The sequence below is a fragment of the Spironucleus salmonicida genome, chromosome 1 (genome assembly GCF_000497125.1).
Source record: "Spironucleus salmonicida strain ATCC 50377 chromosome 1, whole genome shotgun sequence".
Lineage (NCBI taxonomy): Eukaryota > Fornicata > Diplomonadida > Hexamitidae > Spironucleus > Spironucleus salmonicida.
Window position 1 is genome coordinate 895,332 of NC_090596.1, and position 17,839 is coordinate 913,170.

The following is a 17,839-nucleotide window of genomic DNA, read 5'->3' on the forward strand; positions in this document are numbered from 1 at the left end:
AGAATAAAAATTATAAATAATAATATACATAAATTTATATACTTATGTTTTGCAATATTTTATAAATGTGCGATGTTGAAGATTGTGGAACAATGTTTGTACCAGGCCCTGGTGCATATTCACCAAACATCAAGTCTACAACTTTTAATTCAGGATCTCCTGAGTTCACTATGAAGGGTAGATATAACACATAATAAATAGCTGGGTCGCCTGGACCTGGAGCTTATAACATACCTGGTAGCATTGGTAAAAGAGGTGCATCTCTAGCGGGTAGAACTTAAATGTCGAAAATAAGTGATGTACCAGGGCCAGGTACATATTCCCCATAAAGAAAATCTCATGGTGCAATTCCTTCGTTTGCAGGAAGAACATAAATTGATTTCAATAAGAATGATACTCCTGCACCATGTACATATAATGTGACGGAGTACACGTAATTAGGTCGCCATGCTCCAAAAATTTCAATGGCAGGTAGAACAACAACACATGTCCCCGAATCTGGTCCAGGGTTTGCATATGATCCAAAATTATAAAAAAGTAATATTGGTACAACACTTGCCGGTAGAACTACTACTGGTGGAAATAAAAACGATGTTCCGGGACCTGGAACTTATTCCATAAATACTCGATCATCTTCACCATCACATTCATTAGCATCAAGAACTGTTGATATGAGTTAGAGACCTACTCATGATGTAGGTCCTGGTGCATATGAATCACCAGAGAGAGCTTTTAAATATACTTAGAAAGGTTATGGCGGTTCTTCATTAGCTGGACGAACTACCGATGCATTTTCTAAGGGAAATGCTAATCCTGGACCAGGTACTTATGGTATACCATCATAATTTAATAGAAATGGTGCTGGGTCGTCGCTAGCTGGGAGAACAGCCACAATGCAAGTAAATAATAACCCAGGGCCTAATACATATTCTATTTCACCAAAGAAACCTACAACTGCGCCGTCACTAGCAGGTAGGACATTTAAACCTGGAGTATAAGATTGGGAAATAAGAAAGAAAATGGATGCACCTAGTCCTGACACTTATAACTTGAATGGGTCAAACCGTGGTAAATAAATATCAATGTCAGGTAGAACATAGTTGAACACCAGGAATGATAATCCTGGACCTGGTACTTATAGTTTAAAAGGTGATTTTGATAGAGCTGGAGTGGGAAGTTCATTAGCTGGTAGAACAAATGCCCTTTAAGGAGATAAAAACCCTGGTGTGGGACCTGGTAGTTATATGCTTAAAAGCACGCTCAAAAGCGGCGGGATTAGCATTAGTGGTAGGCCAAAGAAACGGGGAGGAATTATTTTTGATTGACCATATATAATATTATTGACATATATTTTACCAAATTTAATAATGGACGCTGAAGCAATTTTAGCCTCCACGTATACTCTCCTGTCTTAAAATGGATTATAATTGACTAGAGAGCAAACTATACTGATACATAACGCATTATCTTAGTAGAAATTTGATCTGTTCTCCAAAATGTTTGACTTGGACTTGACAAAGCAATTTTACGCCCTCAAACTAACTAACGACAATGTATTGTTCCATTAAACGTAACCACTGTACACAACTGATAATTACCCAGTTTCTGACTCCTGCACCAACGCTATTTTTGTCCAGAAAACATCAATTTAGGACGTCGTGCAGGATTTGATACACGCAGGCCAGATTCAGTCGCTAGTCCAATCCAATGACGGCGTCTGCTGCCATTTCTTCGAGCCCTTGAGCGCTAAAATTTTCACGCTCGCATTTTCCGAAATCTACACGATTCAGTTCGTCAATCTCAACCAGAAGCCGATGGCCCCGCAGGAGCACCAAATCACGCGTTCCAACGTGTTTTTAGAAATTTAAATCAACAGAACGTCACAGGTCCCATTTTTGGACAGCATCCGCGGGATGCTGGAAATCTCGCAGCTGCTGAACGTCTACTCGGACGCGCGGGACCACGGGGTCGTCAACTTCGCGCAGCTCGCCGACTCGATATCGTTCCTGAAGAGCGAAACCGTCACCTAGAAGCGCGTCACGTGCACGCGGATGAAAACGCAGGAATTCGTGAACAAATTTCCCACCATCAAGAAAATCTGGTCGTTTTAGTGACAGAAAAATCGCATTTTTTTCAATATATATATTATTATACATTAAATAGTATTTTTCTTTCCACGCTCCGCTCCAAATGACCCATTTGACGCTCGACGTGAACACGCCGCAAACGACGTCTGCGAATCTCTAGAAGCTTCTAGCGCTTTACCAGCAAAATCAATCGGCTGCGAACCGGGCGATTTTCGTCTCCGCGTTCGCACTTTCGGCCGCAAATTCGCAGTTTCTTGCGAATTCGCTCCTGAAAATTATGAGAAAGGGATTGAAAATTGATTTTTCGCTCCACGAAGACGTTTTCCGCTCCCTTCCAAATTTTCTTTCCAAATTTCTCAGCAAAGAAAATCAGGTCCTTTTGGTGGATTTGCAGCTCGCGTGCCTCTACTTGCGGCCGCCAACGGGCGATTTCCTGCTCGAAAAGTCGCTTCCTGAGAACTCGTCGCAGATTTTCCCGAGCGGCGCGTTTTACGACTTTTTGGACACTTTTCTGACCTCGAAATTCATCTCAAAAACCGGTTTAAATTATATTATTTTTAGAATAAAATAATATAAAGATCTTTTCTTTTTTTCGCTTTTCTACTGTAAAAACTTGAACGTCATTTCTCAAAAGCAGCTGATTTTCGTGCAAAATGTGCTGGACAGCGGCATGCAAAAAGCGAAATTCTTCGATTTTTCGGCCGAAAAACTCGCAGTTCCGGTCGGATTTTCGGCCGAAATCGACGATTTTTACGAAATTGAGGAGCGGAAAATTGTGCAAAAAGGAGTGGAAAATGAAAATCAAAATGGAATTTTGCTAGATCTAGAACCTGCCTAAAAGCAAACGCAGGACGATAAATTGGCCCAATTGACGCAAAAACGACTTCTGAAAAACAAAAAATACAAAGAAGCGGAATTTGAAAGTTTTTTGGTTTTGAAATACGATTTTCCACTCCTTTAAATAAAAAAATCGATATTTAATAATATTATATAATAATATGAATAATTAGAAAAAACTTATTTCAAGGAATTAAATTCGATAATTTCCGAGCAAAACGGATTCGCAGGCGTCGAAATCCTTGACACAATTACCAAAATCTACGAAAACTTGCCATCCTCGCGCATGGTCATGCTAACGCTCATGCTGGTTCTGATCAGGTCCAGCAACGCCCAAATTCACGATTTTTACGGCAAAGTTTATGACGAAATTACCGTAGAAAATTTTTCTGTAGAAAACAAAACTCATATTTATTATATATTAAAATAGATATTTCAAAAATCGACAAACTTGATGACGAAACTCGCAATTTTGCTAAAATTGAATTCTGTCATTTTGCACATCCCTTCGGACGCGCAATTCTACGCGCTGCTGCTCTCATTCAGCGCGTTTCTGAGGGAGCCGAAACTGCGATTTTTGATCTCCAGAGAGCAAGAAAACATAGAATTTTCGGCCTCGAAAATCGTGCGAAATCGCTCATTTGAGGCCGTTTTAGAGCATCTGAACGCCCTTTTCGCGGCGGACAACTTGGAGTCAATTCAACTTTTGGAGTGGAATTTGCTGTAGAATTCCACTTCAAATCATATATTCACTTATATATAATAAGTAATATAAGGAAATAGCATCGAAAACGACCTCGATTTGGACGAATTTGCGACGCTGAACCTCCAGAAAGTCATTTCTGAGCAGCAGGGACAGCGCCAAGAGCTCGGCAGAGAGCAGCTCTTCGCTGGCGACAACATCGCGCGGATCGAGCGCAGGCTCTTTGGGAGTGCAGGAAATGCAAGTGATACAAAGGCCGAATTTCGCTCCGAAATCGATTTCCCAGAATTCGTCGCACAGGCCGCCAGAGCGCAAAGTGGGGGCTCCCTGATGCTCCAGAGCGTTAAATTCCACGCGAAAATGCGTGTTTTCGTCGAAATTTGCAGCGAAATTAACGGTTTCTGGGAGTGGAAAAGCGGCGAAGTGCAGCGGTTCGTCTGCGAGAAGGGTAGAGGGGAAGAGAATGTGATGGGGGAGGAGGGAGAGAATGTAGGGGAAATGGAAGAAAAATGGGAAGGGGAAGAAATGGGGGAGCAGGGAGCGGAGTGAAGATTTCTGGTGAAATTTGGGGGCTGGGAAAGTGACAGTTAACTGTTAATTAATGTCAAGGTGATACTTATTTATTGTTAATTTCAGTGCCGATTTAACTCTATTTTATTACTAATTTAATAGTAATTTTAATGCTAATTTAACTCTATTTTAAGTCTATTATAATATCTTTTATTACTATTTAAACCTAAACTACCATCCTGAGAGAAATTGACTTAGAAACCTTCTTTTTAGCCCCAACTCCACTTAAATCCTAATTTCATCGTTATCGCCACAATTAAAGTGGAAATCCGAATTCAATTCGCAATTCAAAAAAATCAAAATTTCCGCACAAACTCCCCCGAAACGCAACAAAATCCACTCACTTGTAGTACAGAATTCCAGAATTTTCTAGCACCTGCACCGGCTTCTTCTGCAGCGTTTTCACGCCCTTCCGGGCGTCGATTCGGCCCTATTCCGAGATGATGAGGTCGATCTCCTTGCCGCCGAGGCTGGGCTGGATCTTTGGATAGCACGCCTTGAAGACGCCAGGAATCGCCTTCGTGCTTGCCAGGTAGTGAATTTTGCCCATTTCCTGTCGCAGTTTCGCGACCTTTTCGAACTCGTTCTGGTTCTCGATATCCTCGCAAATCTTGTAGTGCTGCTTGCAGTAGTCCACTTAGTACGCAGCCTGCAGCGTGTAGGAGGCGATGTTTTGCTTGCGCTGCTTTATGTTCAGAATGTGCTTTCTGACCACTTTCCCACGCCACAATTTCTAGATCCTGATCGCGTTCTGGTTATAAAATGTTAGTCTTTTCTGGTACTGCACGGCATTATAGATTAATTAGGTGTGTTTGACCGTCTTGAATTTACGAAATGTTGACTGGATGGAAAGCGCAGCAGAGGCTACTAGTCGATAGTTTTTGCGCGTTAGCGATGCGCGATATGTTGCTTGAATCATGGATGCTGCAGCTAGTTATACCTAGCATTACTCATTGTGTGTCTGATTGAATGAAATGTAGGCTTACTAAAATTGATCTTTTAGGCTCATTAATGCGGAAAGACTAAGGTAGAAAATATAGTATAATAATGATGTTACTTAAATAATGTAAAAAAGTGAAGTGCCTAAATATCACTTACACATCCACTTTATTACAAAATTATACATTTCCGTATCTTGTTCTTATATAAGCTAAAGGATTTCTGCGGTTTAAAATACTGAAAGCTCGTCCAATTTGCTGATTACTACAGGTTATTCACTATCAGCTGGTAATGGCGAAAAGGTTTACACTATTTAAGTGAGTTACGAAGATTTTCGCTCCGACAGGATAGAAAGTAATTAAATAAGAATATCTTAAGCTAATTACTTTTTCTTTTTATACTTAATGCCAAAAAATGCCATAATTGATAGGGGCCTAGTATACGAAGAAGATGACATTTCCTATCTATATACTTTATTTGACAGGTAACTTGACTAGTTGTTAAACTCAGTTTTTGATGTTCCCGTCTAAACGATCTGGAGATAGTGAAGCAAAATGTCCCTGTCATCCCTGGGCATTTGAAATAACAAAATATATAATACAAAGTATGAGATTTAAGTTCACTCCTTGTTACCATATTTCCAAAAATAACCAGGACAAGGCCTTTGAATGCTAGTCGGACTGACCTTCAGTCCAACACTCTGAAGCTTACAGTGTGCGTTGACCACTAGCTGCTCGAAATCCTCAGAATTTCTATCTGAAGGATTTGCCCACAGAATCTCAGCTACGGCCGCGGCTTTACTGAAAATCAAACTTACAATTTCCTCATTGGCGCCATTCTCCGCAACAACTCCACCTCCAATGATCTAGTCGTGATACTGTTCTGGAATGTCCTTAAGAAGGTCAACTTGGTAGAAGCTGAGATAGCCCTCGTCAAAGTACTTATGATCGGGAGTATGACTGGCTTCAAAGTTAAAGGATTAGATGACTTTGACTCCTGTTTGGAGAATTTCTTCGCTGATATTTGAATTTTAGAAGTGAATAATAGTTTATTTGTCTTTTTCAACGTACGGGGCTTGAGCCTCGTTATAAACTGTATATACTAAATTTTTATCTTCATATAAGGAGTTTACAATATCTTTTACTTTAATGTTAAACTCTACTAAAAGCTATTCGTTTGTAAGATTATGCTTTAATTTGTAAGAAGAAATAACAGAATCTTCATCCCAGCAGACCATTGATAGTCCAGAACCACCAAAATGTATTATTGGGCGGATAACTGAGTTGTTTTCTAACTTATTAAAGATAAGATCTTTAAGCATCGCTTTAATATACTTATAAATATTGGGATTGGCTGGATTTAATATTTAAGGTAAAGATTAATCGCACTATGCTAATAAGTAACGGTCAGCCTTTTACCATGATTTAATATTAATTGGCATATCAATTTCTAAATAAACAATAACTCCACGTTCTAATGCATAGCTTTAAATTTCTTATAGCTAATCAATAGTTAATGCATGATTTTCAGAGAAACAAGCTTTATTTAAATTAGATTATGGAGATTCTGAAAAAAATATTGATTAAGAAATATCATCGCTAGACTTTATATGAAGAATATTAAATTTAGTAATAGCCATACCATCAATTATTTATAAAATTGTAGATTAATTAAGATAGTTCTGAGAAATATCAATCGCGATTTCTCTCCATTTAAACGAAGGAGAATCTGAAATATTGCATTTTGAGATTATATACGCGGCAGTATCATGTTCAAAGCTAGCCAAGGGAACAATCATTTAGCTTAAAGACTAAAATGCTCTAGATAATGCCATACCCGTTGATGCATTAATAACAACGCCGTAATAATCAATAACAATTGAATAGGATTCATTAAGACTTAATATATCATAATTCTCATCTTTAGAATCAACAGTGATTTATAGCTGCCATTATGTAGGTAAATTATACTTAACATATGACTCTAAAGGGGATTTACGTGGGAAAAATGCTTTTTAGAAAAATATATAGTTTTTTTCAAAATGTTTATGACATGGTGACCCGTCTTAGAAAGTACAATTAAAGCTTACATTTGATGCCCCCCAGATATTTGTTAGCAGCTCATAATGTTTAGGGGTAGGGAAAACCTTCTGATCCGTAGCAAGTAAAAGCAAAATCATTCTATAAAATGGAATGATGAATTAATACTGAATATAACATATAATAATACTAAATATATTTACGAGAGTCCAATATTTAAGAATTTATTTATATGAGAAATATTATATGTGTCAAAATAATGTTCATTTCCATAATATTTCTTTAAGACTTTACACGTATTCTCCCCACTCAACGACTTTCCCTGTAGGGCCGTCTTTAGCTGCGAAGCTCGAAAAAGCTTCAGCCTCTTCTTATGAGAGTTTTTCTCCAATTGTTGTGAGATAAGTCAAAAGCTGTTCTACCTCTATCATACCAGTTCCTGGAGCATCAAGAGCCTAAAACGCCTCACGGAGTTCGTCTTAAGTCGGGCCAGTAACGACATTTTCGCTTATTAAATTTGCAGCAAAATCCTAAAATATCGATTTTTGTATCCAAAGCGATGGCTCGTCTCTTTGCATTTAAAGGATAAATTTATGAATTTCTGCCTCTGTGGGATATACGCCTAGAGACCGCAGAACTGTACCAGCTTCACGAACATCGAGTCTTCCAGAATGGTCTGGATCAAATGTATCAAATGCGTCTGAAATAGATTATATTAGGCGTGGATCAAATTCTGACATTTGCGGATAGCTCAAATAATGATATATTGTATAATAATAAAATATTGAGTTTCAAATTATACCTTTAATATTATTATTATTATATAACAATAATATATTTTTCTCCACTTCACTAAACTCCGCAAAAATGGATATTACACATTTGCATGAAATTTATGACTCTTTTGATTATCGTTAACGTGGTGTAATTGAGATGTGGAAGTTGAGAGAATTATTAGCAGCAGCAGAACTCAACCCAACAGATGAATAGTTGTTCAACTTAATTTCTGATGCTGATATAAATGGTGATGGCTTACTTTCGTTCCCTGAATTCTAACATTTTGTATAGGAACTCTCAAATGCTGGTAAAACAAAAGATGCTGATATGGATCTTTTAAATTCTTGGATATTATTGGGTGGTAGCTCTGATAAAAATGGAGCAATAAAGGTTTAGAATATTAAAGTATGGATTTAAAAATTCGGATTCATTGTAGATATAGAGAAGAATCTTAAGGCTTAAATAGAGAAGAAACTTCAAGCAACTATTATTGGTGCAGGCAAAAAAGTAATTGTTCCAGAAGATATTGATTTTGAAGATTTCAGAGTTTTGATGGGAGAAGCAATATATTAACTGCCAAGGTGGGTAATGCATGAAAATGAAGATAAAATCTGAGTAAAATTATCCCTCTTTATTATGGTATTAATTAAAAAATTGTTGATAATTTAGTAACTATATTTTTATAATAATTTAAGAGTATATCCATAAAGAGTTTGGGATATAAGCTGATTATTAAGACAAATTTACTTTTTTAAACATCTCTATTAAATATTTTTATATCATTAAATTATTATCGTTATTTCAATTTATTATAAATCTGTACAGTCATCTATTTTAATAGATTATCATTATAAAATTAATAATCATAACTTATAATTTAGATTACTCCTAGTTAAAATTTTATAAAATTTTAACTATTGCTATACAACCCCCAAGTAACAGTTAACATGAAAAAGATAACAAATTTAAACCTCCTAGTTATATTTACTACTATAAATGATTGTGATATTTATAATCCATATATTACATATTACTATTATGCATAGTATAATTGTATTAAAACAAAATATAAAATGTAGTATTTAAATCTACCAATAAAAAGATTTTCTTATTCTTTTTTATAATTCATCTTGTTAATTAAGTATATTAAATGTTATTCATTTTTATTACAAAAGTATTAGTACAACGACTAAGCCCCTCATATACTTTATATAAAATATAAATTAACATAAACATAAACAATCAAAACTATTATTATATAACCTTATACGTCATAATATATTAGTGTTCATTAACTTATTTAATATTTTTAAAATATGTAATATTTCAAAATATTATTTAAATAGTTAGTATCAGATATAATATATCTATATATAATACTTCGATATTATTTCATTCCGCTTAAATGAACTAACCATTTTTAAATCTACTAAAAAACTCCTCATTTGATAACATAGAAGATGATCTAAATATATTATAAACTCCACTATAGAATTATCACAATATAACTTCAAATGATACTGAAGATGAGTTTATTTTCTCAAGATTGCGACCAAAAGATCTACAAATTGAATCTCCCCCATAAAAGCATTAAAAACTTTTAACAATTGAAGATCTAGTGTTTTAACGGTTTTAAACTTTAATGAGTTAAGATCTTAATAATTTAGCTAGTCGGTATTAGTGATTTTAGCGCTTCACTTAATAAGAACGCCTAGCTTTTATACTTACTTTCTGTATTTATTTAAATCTTTAACACATTGTTACTTATTCTTCATTTTTCTATAAAGATCAACAACATCGGTTTCTCCAATAACTTCTGGTGCGTGCTTTGCTTCGTCAAAAATTAAATTAAGATCGTTCTTTAATAAATTTTATTCATTTTTTAATGATATAAGAACCTTCTATGCTCTATCAGATTCTTTATTTAATGGCTTTTTAGCTATTGTTTAAGTTCTAATTTTTGTTTACTTTCCCAATGCTGGTGAATTTTCTTAAATAAGTTGAATTAGTTCTTGTGTAGCTTTTTCATTTTTCTTAAGTTTACTTTCGCTTTTCTTAAGATCAATCGATAATTGTTTGACCTATGTCAAAGCTATATCTAATTTCATTTATAAATCATTTGCAGAAGATGATTTTTCTCTGAATAAAGATAACTACTCGCTATGCTCCTTTTCCGCTTTTAAATTTTAAGCCTATAATCTAAGTATTTCATTTTACATTGCTTGGTTCTCTTATTTTTAATTATTTAACTAATCTAGATATTAATTTGATTTTTCTTATTCAAATGTTAAAAGTTATGTTATTTAGCTTATCTAAAGTTAATATGCAGAATTAGATTAGTTTTTATTATTAAACATGGCTGTTTACGCCTTTTGCTCTTAACTATTAGAATGTTATTATGAGGTTTGTTAATCCTGACTAAAATTATTATTAAAGTTATCTTATTAATATTAATTATTAACTTATTTCCATTAAGTATTAGTCTTATGCTAGTTCTACTATTATTATAAAATATTATTATAACTAATAAAATTTTAACCTTAAAAATCAGGATCAGGAGTAGTTTCAGTACGAATTGATCTTTATCTTTAATTAAGGGATGGTGTTGTTTATGCATTAACAGAAATTTATGGATTATGATAAGGACGAACAGACTAAGCATCTAAATTTGTATTAAAATTACAATTTTATAGTAGTGTTGCCAAAGCCATTTTTGAAAATTTGAAAATGTACTATATTTATACGATATATTATTGGTATTATTGAAAAATTTCACAAAATTTCATCATAGATCAAATTATAAAATCCTCACTTAGTAGCAAAGCTAGTTTAGAAGCTACTCAAAATTATATCAGCTATTTTAATGAGGATATCAACATCCAAAAATGGAGTATGTGATGCTTATTCTATCATAACTACATCCACTTCTTACGATAGTTTAATTTCTTTGAAGAATTTTACTGCTTACTTTGACTTCATCATGCAATCATTTTAGAAAATAATAAATTTGACTTTATCAATTGGCTTACCATCTAATTAGTAATATAGATCATTATCTCGAAAATCGACCTGTTCATACTTTTCCCAAATATTGATTAATACATCATTGGAAAGTGAAAATATACTTTTCCAACTTTCACCAGCGGATACTTTAAAAATTCCATCTATGATGGGATTAAAATTCCAGGTTATCTCAGATCTACAACATGATCCCACTATCTTGCGAAATTCACATTCCTCATATAATGAACATGATGGCGACATTGAAAAAAAATTCGATATAAGAAATTAACTAGAAAGCAAACAACCTATTTAGCAACCAATCCCATGTCCTACTATAGAAAACTATGACCACCCTAAATAATCTATAAGCTAAACAAACTCATCAACTAAAAGTGGCAATGTCAAATTCTCTGGAGATGCAGAGGAGAAATGACCTGGAAGATCAATAATTGCCAACCTAAATTGAGAATTTAGCCGATTTATTAATGGTGCATATATTTTCATTGAATGGAAAATATCGGGAATAATTAGAATCTTTTGTCCATTAAGAGGGCCATCTTCAAATAAATTTAAAGAGCCAATACCAGGAAGCTGAGGGGCTGACAGGCCTGATTTTCTCATTTTGAGTGATGATGTGAGTGATAATAAATCGGTCATCTTGTGGAAAGGTAGTATATTACTTGCTCTTATATTATATCTAATCTTTACATTACAAAATAAAAACAAATTTATCAGATGTATTATTTAATTATAGTATTTGTGATTGTTATTATTATGCAATATAATAATAATTTAAATATAAATAATTATACTAAGAATGGAATCATACTTCTAAAAATTTTATCGATAGGTTAAAGACTACTAGTAAGTTCGAGAAAATTATAAGAAGAACGAGGTGGATGAATTAGAAAGAAGTTCGAGAGCTTTTGTAGCTAGGCCTGAAGAAAGAAGGACTATATTAGTTAATTCCTACTATATAAGCGAAAACAAGCGATATCTACAAAGAAGAGCACATTCATCATTTAATGGTATGAAGTAGAATATCACTTAAAGTAATTTGGTCCATCCTTAATTTGCTTCTAAATAGCTTTTTATAACAGATTTACAATGATTGACTTGTCGATTGAATAATGGTTTATCTTTATATTCAGTTATAATTATACCCTGCTTTCCCTCCAGATACCAAGTACATTCTCCTTTTATAATGAATATATATTATTATACTGTATTATATATTTATTATCAAATTTCACTTTCGTAAAAATGTCAAATAAGTTGTTTGAGGAACAAATTGATAAATTACAATATGAACTATCAGCGGCATATGTCTAAATTGATGAACTATAAATAAAATTACAAGAATATATCGATAACTCTTCTGAAAGCAAAAAATAGGCTTTAATATCGAAGTCTTAAGTTCTGTCTAAGTCACAAGTCTTAGAGGAAAACATACAGCAAACGCAAAAACTAGAGGATAACATATTTGAAATGGAGCAGGTAATCATTTAGAAGGACTAGACGATCTAAACCTAAACACAGGAATTAGAACTAAGAAGCCAAAAAATCCAGCTCTTAGAGTCTGCTATGGCATAGCAAAAAACAACTTTTTCTGCCCAAAAGACCGAACTGTACGCCGCGTAATCAGACTCTGAAAATCTCAAGATTTAGATAGCGACGCTGACACAAGAAAACGAGTTTTAACGGAGCCTGGTGGAAGATAAGGAAAAGGTCATTTAGGATTTATAGATAAAATTCCAAAAACCTTCGACGTCGGAAAAAGATATTTAGCATATTCAGGACGCATTTGCAGACATATCGACGTAAAAAATAATAGATGTAGCAAATTTTTCGACCTAGGTAGATATTGTAATCTGCAATGAAGATTTAGTTTCTACAAAAGTAGTAGACGCTAATTTTGTGGGACGGCTGCAGAACGAAATCGCCGATCTTAACGAGCAAAGAACCCGGTGGATAGTGCAATAGTAGACTATTTCAGAAAAAGTAGACGAAAAATGAAGAGAGTGATTTTACAATTCATAGTGTATCAATATTCGTTAAGATAATTGATAGATTTATTGATTATAATGAATAGTTAGGATAATTTAGTAAAGTAAGGAGCGAGGTAATATTATGCATCGCTACGTATTTTGGAATAGCAGGGTGTGGTACACAGGATGGCGTGGGCCCAGCAGGGTGAAGAGTCCGAGCTGGCGTGTGCCCACCAGGGTGAAGAGTCCGAGCTGGCGGGGGCCCACCAGGGTGAACAGTCCGAGCTGGCGTGGGCCCAGCAGGGTGAACAGTCCGAGCTGGCGTGGGCCCAGCAGGGTGTGGTACACAGGATGGCGTGGGCCCAGCAGGGTGAAGAGTCCGAGCTGGCGTGGGCCCAGCAGGGTGTGGTACACAGGATGGCGTGGGCCCAGCAGGGTGAAGAGTCCGAGCTGGCGTGGGCCCACCAGGGTGAACAGTCCGAGCTGGCGTGGGCCCAGCAGGGTGTGGTACACAGGATGGCGTGGGCCCACCAGGGTGAAGACTCCGAGCTGGCGTGGGCCCAGCAGGGTGAACAGTCCGAGCTGGCGTGGGCCCACCAGGGTGAAGACTCCGAGCTGGCGTGGGCCCACCAGGGTGAACAGTCCGAGCTGGCGTGGGCCCAGCAGGGTGAACAGTCCGAGCTGGCGGGGGCCCACCGCTGTAATAAAATTTGTGCAAAAGCCAATATAAACATCACATCTAAGTATCTTCGTTTTGAGTAGCAGGGAGTGGTTTGCATGAGAAGTTATTGCACTGTTCACCTAAGCTATGCTTAGAAAAGTATTGCAAGGAAATTGGGGATCTGCGAACCCTATCAATGCTGTCCCTACCAGCCATCGTATCGGACCATAATGAAACGTTTCCAGGCCACATTACACTAACAAATAATGAAATGATTGTGCAGCGGGAGGCACGCATACTGACTGTACTAGCCGAGGATGTGAGGCCAACTCTCACCTCCTTGCTAGCGCATGATACTGATGGGCAGGTGGTCGAGTGCTTACTAGACCGCCAAAATATGTTGAAATATCGTGTATTTGCTGCTTAAAACTAGTGAAGTATTCAGTGATGAAGTCTTTAAGATAGTTAAATATAGCTATATCCGTATTTAATATAAATACTTAAATGTCCGCTGGCTATAAATTATAAAACTAGGTGCTCATTCAGAATTCACTATCCTGCTCACAATCAGGATGATAATCTAAGACTTATAATATATCTGCCTCCATCTTGTGTAGGTTAGCAATTGGTATTCTTGTTACCGAACATACTGCAGTATCAAGAGAAACCTCTCCGCCTTTCTCACATTCCGCTTTCGCAGAAAGGTAAAAGCAGGCAATTAGAGAAGTTCTCCAGGACTTTAATGTGAACTAATGTTACGTGGCCAATTTCCCCATAAGGTGCATTGTCTCGCAAATAACCTCATCATCTAGGTTTGTGGCATCGATGAGCTCGTTAAGCAACGTGCGAATCTGTGCGACGGATGGAATATATGCAACTGCACTAACCATAGATTGAGGCATGGTAGATTTAGTTCCAATATTATTTTTAACCAAAAGGTAAATTGTGTTCATTTTTGGACAGGTTAAATTACAGATAACGAATTTTAATACATATAATTAGTAATTAACTGACTGGAATTTCTACGAGTTTTTATCTCAAAATACTTGGCGATTATACTAAAATAATCATCAAGTTAAAACCTTAGAAACAAGAAACTTTCTTGAAAACACAATACACGGATCAACACGCCCAGTAAAACATGTGACGTCAGGCAAACGGCATAGATACTATAAAGCTGTTTGCGATTACAACCGGCTATTTGAAACGTATAACATTCTGGTACAGCAAGTAATGCGAACCCTACTCTAGTCTACATTTTTAGGAATGAACTCGCCGCTTTTTTCGCCATATGCAGGATCTCCTGATGTTCATGAAGTACAATCTATTTTACCCATTGGTAAAGTGATATCATAACCATTTTCGCCATTGTAGTTCTCATTTTTTCATGACACAACTTCCTGTGCATAGACGCCTTAGGAATAGGTAAAAGTCGTACATCAGACACCAGAAGGATTTATTCCGTACTATTCCGAAGATGCAGCAACAATTTTTTAGCAGCGATAGGCTTTCCTCCGGAGTCTTAAGTATTTTTCGCGACTGGTGGACGGTAGAGCATAGAAGACTACACCAAATCTAGCGCGAGGTTTATTCTGCTGCTCACGAGAATGCTGTAGTCTTATTTTAGATGGTGGGAATCGTAGTCCATATTGCTGTAAGCCATGTCAAGTCAGAGAATAAAATATGCGGCAAGCTAGAGTTAAAGCCCGCGGTGAGCTGATAGAGCGGAAGCGATGTCTGTTTCAATTTCTTGTAGACTTGAAAGAGACCGACTTCGAACGTGGGCGACTAGTTTAGTTAGTTGGAGCATATCTGGCTGAATATCAAAAGAACTTTGGAGAAGGTTGGGAGTGAATGTTCACAATAGACACTCACTATTATCCCATCCACTGGATGATTTTCCAACACGCATCTATGGTTTCTTCTGGTTGAATATCACCATTGACATATGCCTGATCTAGTTTTGCTTGAAGAACCTAAAGCCTGGATTTCATGTGTTTGTTCTCAGCAGAACATTCTGCCTGCACCTGTCTAGATTTTTATAATTCCATTGTGCGCACAGCTAGTAGTTTCTCTAGATTTTCAACATGTTTCAGCAGGGCCTTATCAGTTCCGAGTTTGTTCATATTTGAAGTGGAGTGAGAAATTTGATCAATCACTGACTTCGTCTAGAAGGTCATATATATCTACGCCAGCATCCCCTTTAAAGATCCTCTCTTCCATCATTCTTTATCTCCTCTCTTCCTTATTGTGATCTCTCTCATCTCTGATTAGGTCGTTTTGGTCCACCCCGTCCATTGCCTAGATAGCAAATGCTACTTCCTATCCCTCACGTCCATCTGCGGCTTCAATAAACCATTAATTATCACATCTAGGGCAAAAGCCATCTGCTTCTTAATCAAACCCATCTCTAAAATCAATTCGGAAAGTTTTCTTACATTTTTTACATATAAGTACTAATTCTGGTGATTTTTCTATAGGATGATCTTATGTTTCAGCATGACATTATGCACAATCATACCAACGCTTGCAACAACGTGCATAAGCTTAAGTTTATACATTAGGAACATGCTTGCACATTATAAATTTTGAGGAAAGAAAATATATAGATAATATAAAATATCATGTGTTTTATTTGCTTTTGAAGCTACATTTACAGCATTCAAAGAAAACAGTTTAACCTTCGTCTGCACTACGCATTTATCTTGCTTCAAAAAATGCTTTTTCATGACCACATTTTTCACAAATCTCGTCAATAACAGGTCGAGTTTCACTTTAGATGATAATAGCAGCAGATTGTTAAGTAATAGTTTTTTCAGATGTAATTTATTGAGCACTATATACAATTTAATTGAAACAACATGGGCATTGTGCAGAAGATGCAGAAACAGTAAGCAATGTGCCACATAACTCGCAGAAGTTCATTATTTGACAAGAAGTGAAAATATAAAATATTAATTATTATATAAAATCATTTTCTCAGCAACATCCTTTTTTAGACTAATTATCCACAATTACTTAATTTGTTGTACTTACTGTTTGAGGTATAAATTGTTTCCCAGCTGCATTATTTTCTAATATTTCTCCCTATTTAGCAATTAACTTTTCACAAACAATTTTAAATGCTTTTTCAATATTTTCTCCTGATTTTGCAGATGTCTCTAAGAAACTAAAATTATTCGCCTATGCAAATGTTTCTCCTTAGGAAGTTTAAATTTAATGCTCTAAGTCGCATTTATTTCCAATAACTATAATTTCAGCATCTGAAGCAACATTTTTAACTGTCTCAATCCAGTTAGGCAGAGAATCGAAAGAAGCTTCTGAGGATACATCATATACTAGTAAAACTCCATGAGCTCCTTTAAAATATACTGTAGAAATAGAGCGATAACGCTCTTCACCGGCAGTATCCCAAAGCTATAATGTTACTTAATTATTATCTATTTATATTTCTTTAGTGTAAAAGTCAACTCCAATAGTAGCATTATGAACATTAGAGAAATCTAAACCACGATATCTGTCAAGAAGCATAGATTTTCCAACTGCTTGTTCTCCTACAACAACAAATTTAAATAGATACTTCATTTTGATTTATATAGGAATGAATTTAATTATTTTATTATATATTTAAACTGATATTAGACATAAACTTCCTAAATATTAAACACTAATATTATGTATTTATAAATAGATATTTATGAAATTCAAAATGTCATCTTTTTCTTCTGATTTTGAGGATGCAGCGTATTCTCTACCATTTGATGCAGCAATTTTACAAATTCCTCCTATACCACACCCTTTACACTCTGTTTCAGCGCCGTTTTAGCTTTTAGGCAATACTACATCGTATACATCATAAACCTCACACTCAAACTCTCTACAAAAAATTTGTAAAAATTACATTCGTGGAGGGTGTAATGTAGCAGACTGCAAGTTTTTTCATCCATCACCAATCGAACTGATTGTTCATGCTTAAGAAATTGCAAACATATACACTTAAAAATATGGTAAAATTGAAATTTGTAAAGATTATTTAAATGGGAAATGTGATAGATTTCAGTGTAAGTATAAGCACTGTGATGACTATTGGAAAGAGTAAATTGATAGATTTAATTCGATTGGAGAACATGTCCTGACGAGTTAAAGTGGTAAATTTAAAATAAGTAGTCAACCTAGTTAAGGGGATTAAAAGTGATTTGAATCAGTTTATATTAGTTTTAAAAAATTATACTAAT

General features: G+C 35.5%; 22 protein-coding genes across 22 annotated transcripts; 10 read left to right on the plus strand and 12 right to left on the minus strand. All coding sequences in view use genetic code 6, as the record gives it.

Annotated features, from left to right (window-relative positions):
* Positions 1-65: 65 nt before the first annotated feature.
* On the plus strand, positions 66-1,325 carry SS50377_20568 (SHIPPO 1-like protein; the record flags this gene model as incomplete). Its single annotated transcript, XM_067904508.1, has 1 exon — positions 66-1,325. The coding sequence occupies one exon, from the start codon at positions 66-68 to the stop codon at positions 1,323-1,325; it is 1,260 nt and encodes a 419-aa protein (XP_067767990.1).
* A 42-nt stretch (positions 1,326-1,367) lies between these two features.
* On the plus strand, positions 1,368-2,114 carry SS50377_20569 (uncharacterized protein; the record flags this gene model as incomplete). Its single annotated transcript, XM_067904509.1, has 1 exon — positions 1,368-2,114. The coding sequence occupies one exon, from the start codon at positions 1,368-1,370 to the stop codon at positions 2,112-2,114; it is 747 nt and encodes a 248-aa protein (XP_067767991.1).
* A 76-nt stretch (positions 2,115-2,190) lies between these two features.
* On the plus strand, positions 2,191-4,176 carry SS50377_20570 (uncharacterized protein; the record flags this gene model as incomplete). The annotated part of the gene is made up of 1 exon (XM_067904510.1): positions 2,191-4,176. The coding sequence occupies one exon, from the start codon at positions 2,191-2,193 to the stop codon at positions 4,174-4,176; it is 1,986 nt and encodes a 661-aa protein (XP_067767992.1).
* Positions 4,177-4,537: 361 nt separating this feature from the next.
* Positions 4,538-5,206, minus strand: SS50377_20571 (uncharacterized protein; the record flags this gene model as incomplete). The annotated part of the gene is made up of 1 exon (XM_067904511.1): positions 4,538-5,206. The coding sequence occupies one exon, from the start codon at positions 5,204-5,206 to the stop codon at positions 4,538-4,540; it is 669 nt and encodes a 222-aa protein (XP_067767993.1).
* An 81-nt stretch (positions 5,207-5,287) lies between these two features.
* On the minus strand, positions 5,288-5,713 carry SS50377_20572 (uncharacterized protein; the record flags this gene model as incomplete). Its single annotated transcript, XM_067904512.1, has 1 exon — positions 5,288-5,713. The coding sequence occupies one exon, from the start codon at positions 5,711-5,713 to the stop codon at positions 5,288-5,290; it is 426 nt and encodes a 141-aa protein (XP_067767994.1).
* Positions 5,714-5,755: 42 nt separating this feature from the next.
* On the minus strand, positions 5,756-7,315 carry SS50377_20573 (Beta-N-acetylhexosaminidase; the record flags this gene model as incomplete). Its single annotated transcript, XM_067904513.1, has 1 exon — positions 5,756-7,315. One exon carries the CDS (start codon positions 7,313-7,315, stop codon positions 5,756-5,758), a length of 1,560 nt encoding a protein of 519 aa, XP_067767995.1.
* Positions 7,316-7,438: 123 nt separating this feature from the next.
* Positions 7,439-7,915, minus strand: SS50377_20574 (Calmodulin; the record flags this gene model as incomplete). The annotated part of the gene is made up of 1 exon (XM_067904514.1): positions 7,439-7,915. The coding sequence occupies one exon, from the start codon at positions 7,913-7,915 to the stop codon at positions 7,439-7,441; it is 477 nt and encodes a 158-aa protein (XP_067767996.1).
* Positions 7,916-8,042: 127 nt separating this feature from the next.
* SS50377_20575 (Dynein light chain) lies at positions 8,043-8,567 on the plus strand (the record flags this gene model as incomplete). The annotated part of the gene is made up of 1 exon (XM_067904515.1): positions 8,043-8,567. One exon carries the CDS (start codon positions 8,043-8,045, stop codon positions 8,565-8,567), a length of 525 nt encoding a protein of 174 aa, XP_067767997.1.
* A 790-nt stretch (positions 8,568-9,357) lies between these two features.
* SS50377_20576 (uncharacterized protein) lies at positions 9,358-9,636 on the plus strand (the record flags this gene model as incomplete). The annotated part of the gene is made up of 1 exon (XM_067904516.1): positions 9,358-9,636. The coding sequence occupies one exon, from the start codon at positions 9,358-9,360 to the stop codon at positions 9,634-9,636; it is 279 nt and encodes a 92-aa protein (XP_067767998.1).
* A 10-nt stretch (positions 9,637-9,646) lies between these two features.
* Positions 9,647-10,663, minus strand: SS50377_20577 (uncharacterized protein; the record flags this gene model as incomplete). The annotated part of the gene is made up of 1 exon (XM_067904517.1): positions 9,647-10,663. One exon carries the CDS (start codon positions 10,661-10,663, stop codon positions 9,647-9,649), a length of 1,017 nt encoding a protein of 338 aa, XP_067767999.1.
* Positions 10,664-10,760: 97 nt separating this feature from the next.
* Positions 10,761-11,576, minus strand: SS50377_20578 (Alpha/beta hydrolase family protein; the record flags this gene model as incomplete). Its single annotated transcript, XM_067904518.1, has 1 exon — positions 10,761-11,576. The coding sequence occupies one exon, from the start codon at positions 11,574-11,576 to the stop codon at positions 10,761-10,763; it is 816 nt and encodes a 271-aa protein (XP_067768000.1).
* Positions 11,577-11,772: 196 nt separating this feature from the next.
* On the plus strand, positions 11,773-12,066 carry SS50377_20579 (uncharacterized protein; the record flags this gene model as incomplete). Its single annotated transcript, XM_067904519.1, has 1 exon — positions 11,773-12,066. One exon carries the CDS (start codon positions 11,773-11,775, stop codon positions 12,064-12,066), a length of 294 nt encoding a protein of 97 aa, XP_067768001.1.
* A 152-nt stretch (positions 12,067-12,218) lies between these two features.
* SS50377_20580 (uncharacterized protein) lies at positions 12,219-12,971 on the plus strand (the record flags this gene model as incomplete). The annotated part of the gene is made up of 1 exon (XM_067904520.1): positions 12,219-12,971. The coding sequence occupies one exon, from the start codon at positions 12,219-12,221 to the stop codon at positions 12,969-12,971; it is 753 nt and encodes a 250-aa protein (XP_067768002.1).
* A 28-nt stretch (positions 12,972-12,999) lies between these two features.
* On the minus strand, positions 13,000-13,677 carry SS50377_20581 (uncharacterized protein; the record flags this gene model as incomplete). Its single annotated transcript, XM_067904521.1, has 1 exon — positions 13,000-13,677. The coding sequence occupies one exon, from the start codon at positions 13,675-13,677 to the stop codon at positions 13,000-13,002; it is 678 nt and encodes a 225-aa protein (XP_067768003.1).
* A 123-nt stretch (positions 13,678-13,800) lies between these two features.
* SS50377_20582 (uncharacterized protein) lies at positions 13,801-14,040 on the plus strand (the record flags this gene model as incomplete). The annotated part of the gene is made up of 1 exon (XM_067904522.1): positions 13,801-14,040. One exon carries the CDS (start codon positions 13,801-13,803, stop codon positions 14,038-14,040), a length of 240 nt encoding a protein of 79 aa, XP_067768004.1.
* A 106-nt stretch (positions 14,041-14,146) lies between these two features.
* SS50377_20583 (Cyclin N-terminal domain-containing protein) lies at positions 14,147-14,557 on the minus strand (the record flags this gene model as incomplete). Its single annotated transcript, XM_067904523.1, has 1 exon — positions 14,147-14,557. The coding sequence occupies one exon, from the start codon at positions 14,555-14,557 to the stop codon at positions 14,147-14,149; it is 411 nt and encodes a 136-aa protein (XP_067768005.1).
* Positions 14,558-14,870: 313 nt separating this feature from the next.
* On the plus strand, positions 14,871-15,458 carry SS50377_20584 (uncharacterized protein; the record flags this gene model as incomplete). The annotated part of the gene is made up of 1 exon (XM_067904524.1): positions 14,871-15,458. The coding sequence occupies one exon, from the start codon at positions 14,871-14,873 to the stop codon at positions 15,456-15,458; it is 588 nt and encodes a 195-aa protein (XP_067768006.1).
* Positions 15,459-15,475: 17 nt separating this feature from the next.
* SS50377_20585 (uncharacterized protein) lies at positions 15,476-15,730 on the minus strand (the record flags this gene model as incomplete). Its single annotated transcript, XM_067904525.1, has 1 exon — positions 15,476-15,730. One exon carries the CDS (start codon positions 15,728-15,730, stop codon positions 15,476-15,478), a length of 255 nt encoding a protein of 84 aa, XP_067768007.1.
* A 25-nt stretch (positions 15,731-15,755) lies between these two features.
* On the minus strand, positions 15,756-16,184 carry SS50377_20586 (CHY zinc finger domain-containing protein; the record flags this gene model as incomplete). The annotated part of the gene is made up of 1 exon (XM_067904526.1): positions 15,756-16,184. The coding sequence occupies one exon, from the start codon at positions 16,182-16,184 to the stop codon at positions 15,756-15,758; it is 429 nt and encodes a 142-aa protein (XP_067768008.1).
* A 42-nt stretch (positions 16,185-16,226) lies between these two features.
* Positions 16,227-16,529, minus strand: SS50377_20587 (DNA-directed RNA polymerase subunit; the record flags this gene model as incomplete). The annotated part of the gene is made up of 1 exon (XM_067904527.1): positions 16,227-16,529. One exon carries the CDS (start codon positions 16,527-16,529, stop codon positions 16,227-16,229), a length of 303 nt encoding a protein of 100 aa, XP_067768009.1.
* Positions 16,530-16,583: 54 nt separating this feature from the next.
* SS50377_20588 (Rab1a) lies at positions 16,584-17,189 on the minus strand (the record flags this gene model as incomplete). Its single annotated transcript, XM_067904528.1, has 1 exon — positions 16,584-17,189. The coding sequence occupies one exon, from the start codon at positions 17,187-17,189 to the stop codon at positions 16,584-16,586; it is 606 nt and encodes a 201-aa protein (XP_067768010.1).
* Positions 17,190-17,313: 124 nt separating this feature from the next.
* SS50377_20589 (uncharacterized protein) lies at positions 17,314-17,799 on the plus strand (the record flags this gene model as incomplete). Its single annotated transcript, XM_067904529.1, has 1 exon — positions 17,314-17,799. One exon carries the CDS (start codon positions 17,314-17,316, stop codon positions 17,797-17,799), a length of 486 nt encoding a protein of 161 aa, XP_067768011.1.
* Between the last annotated feature and the right edge of the window lie 40 nt (positions 17,800-17,839).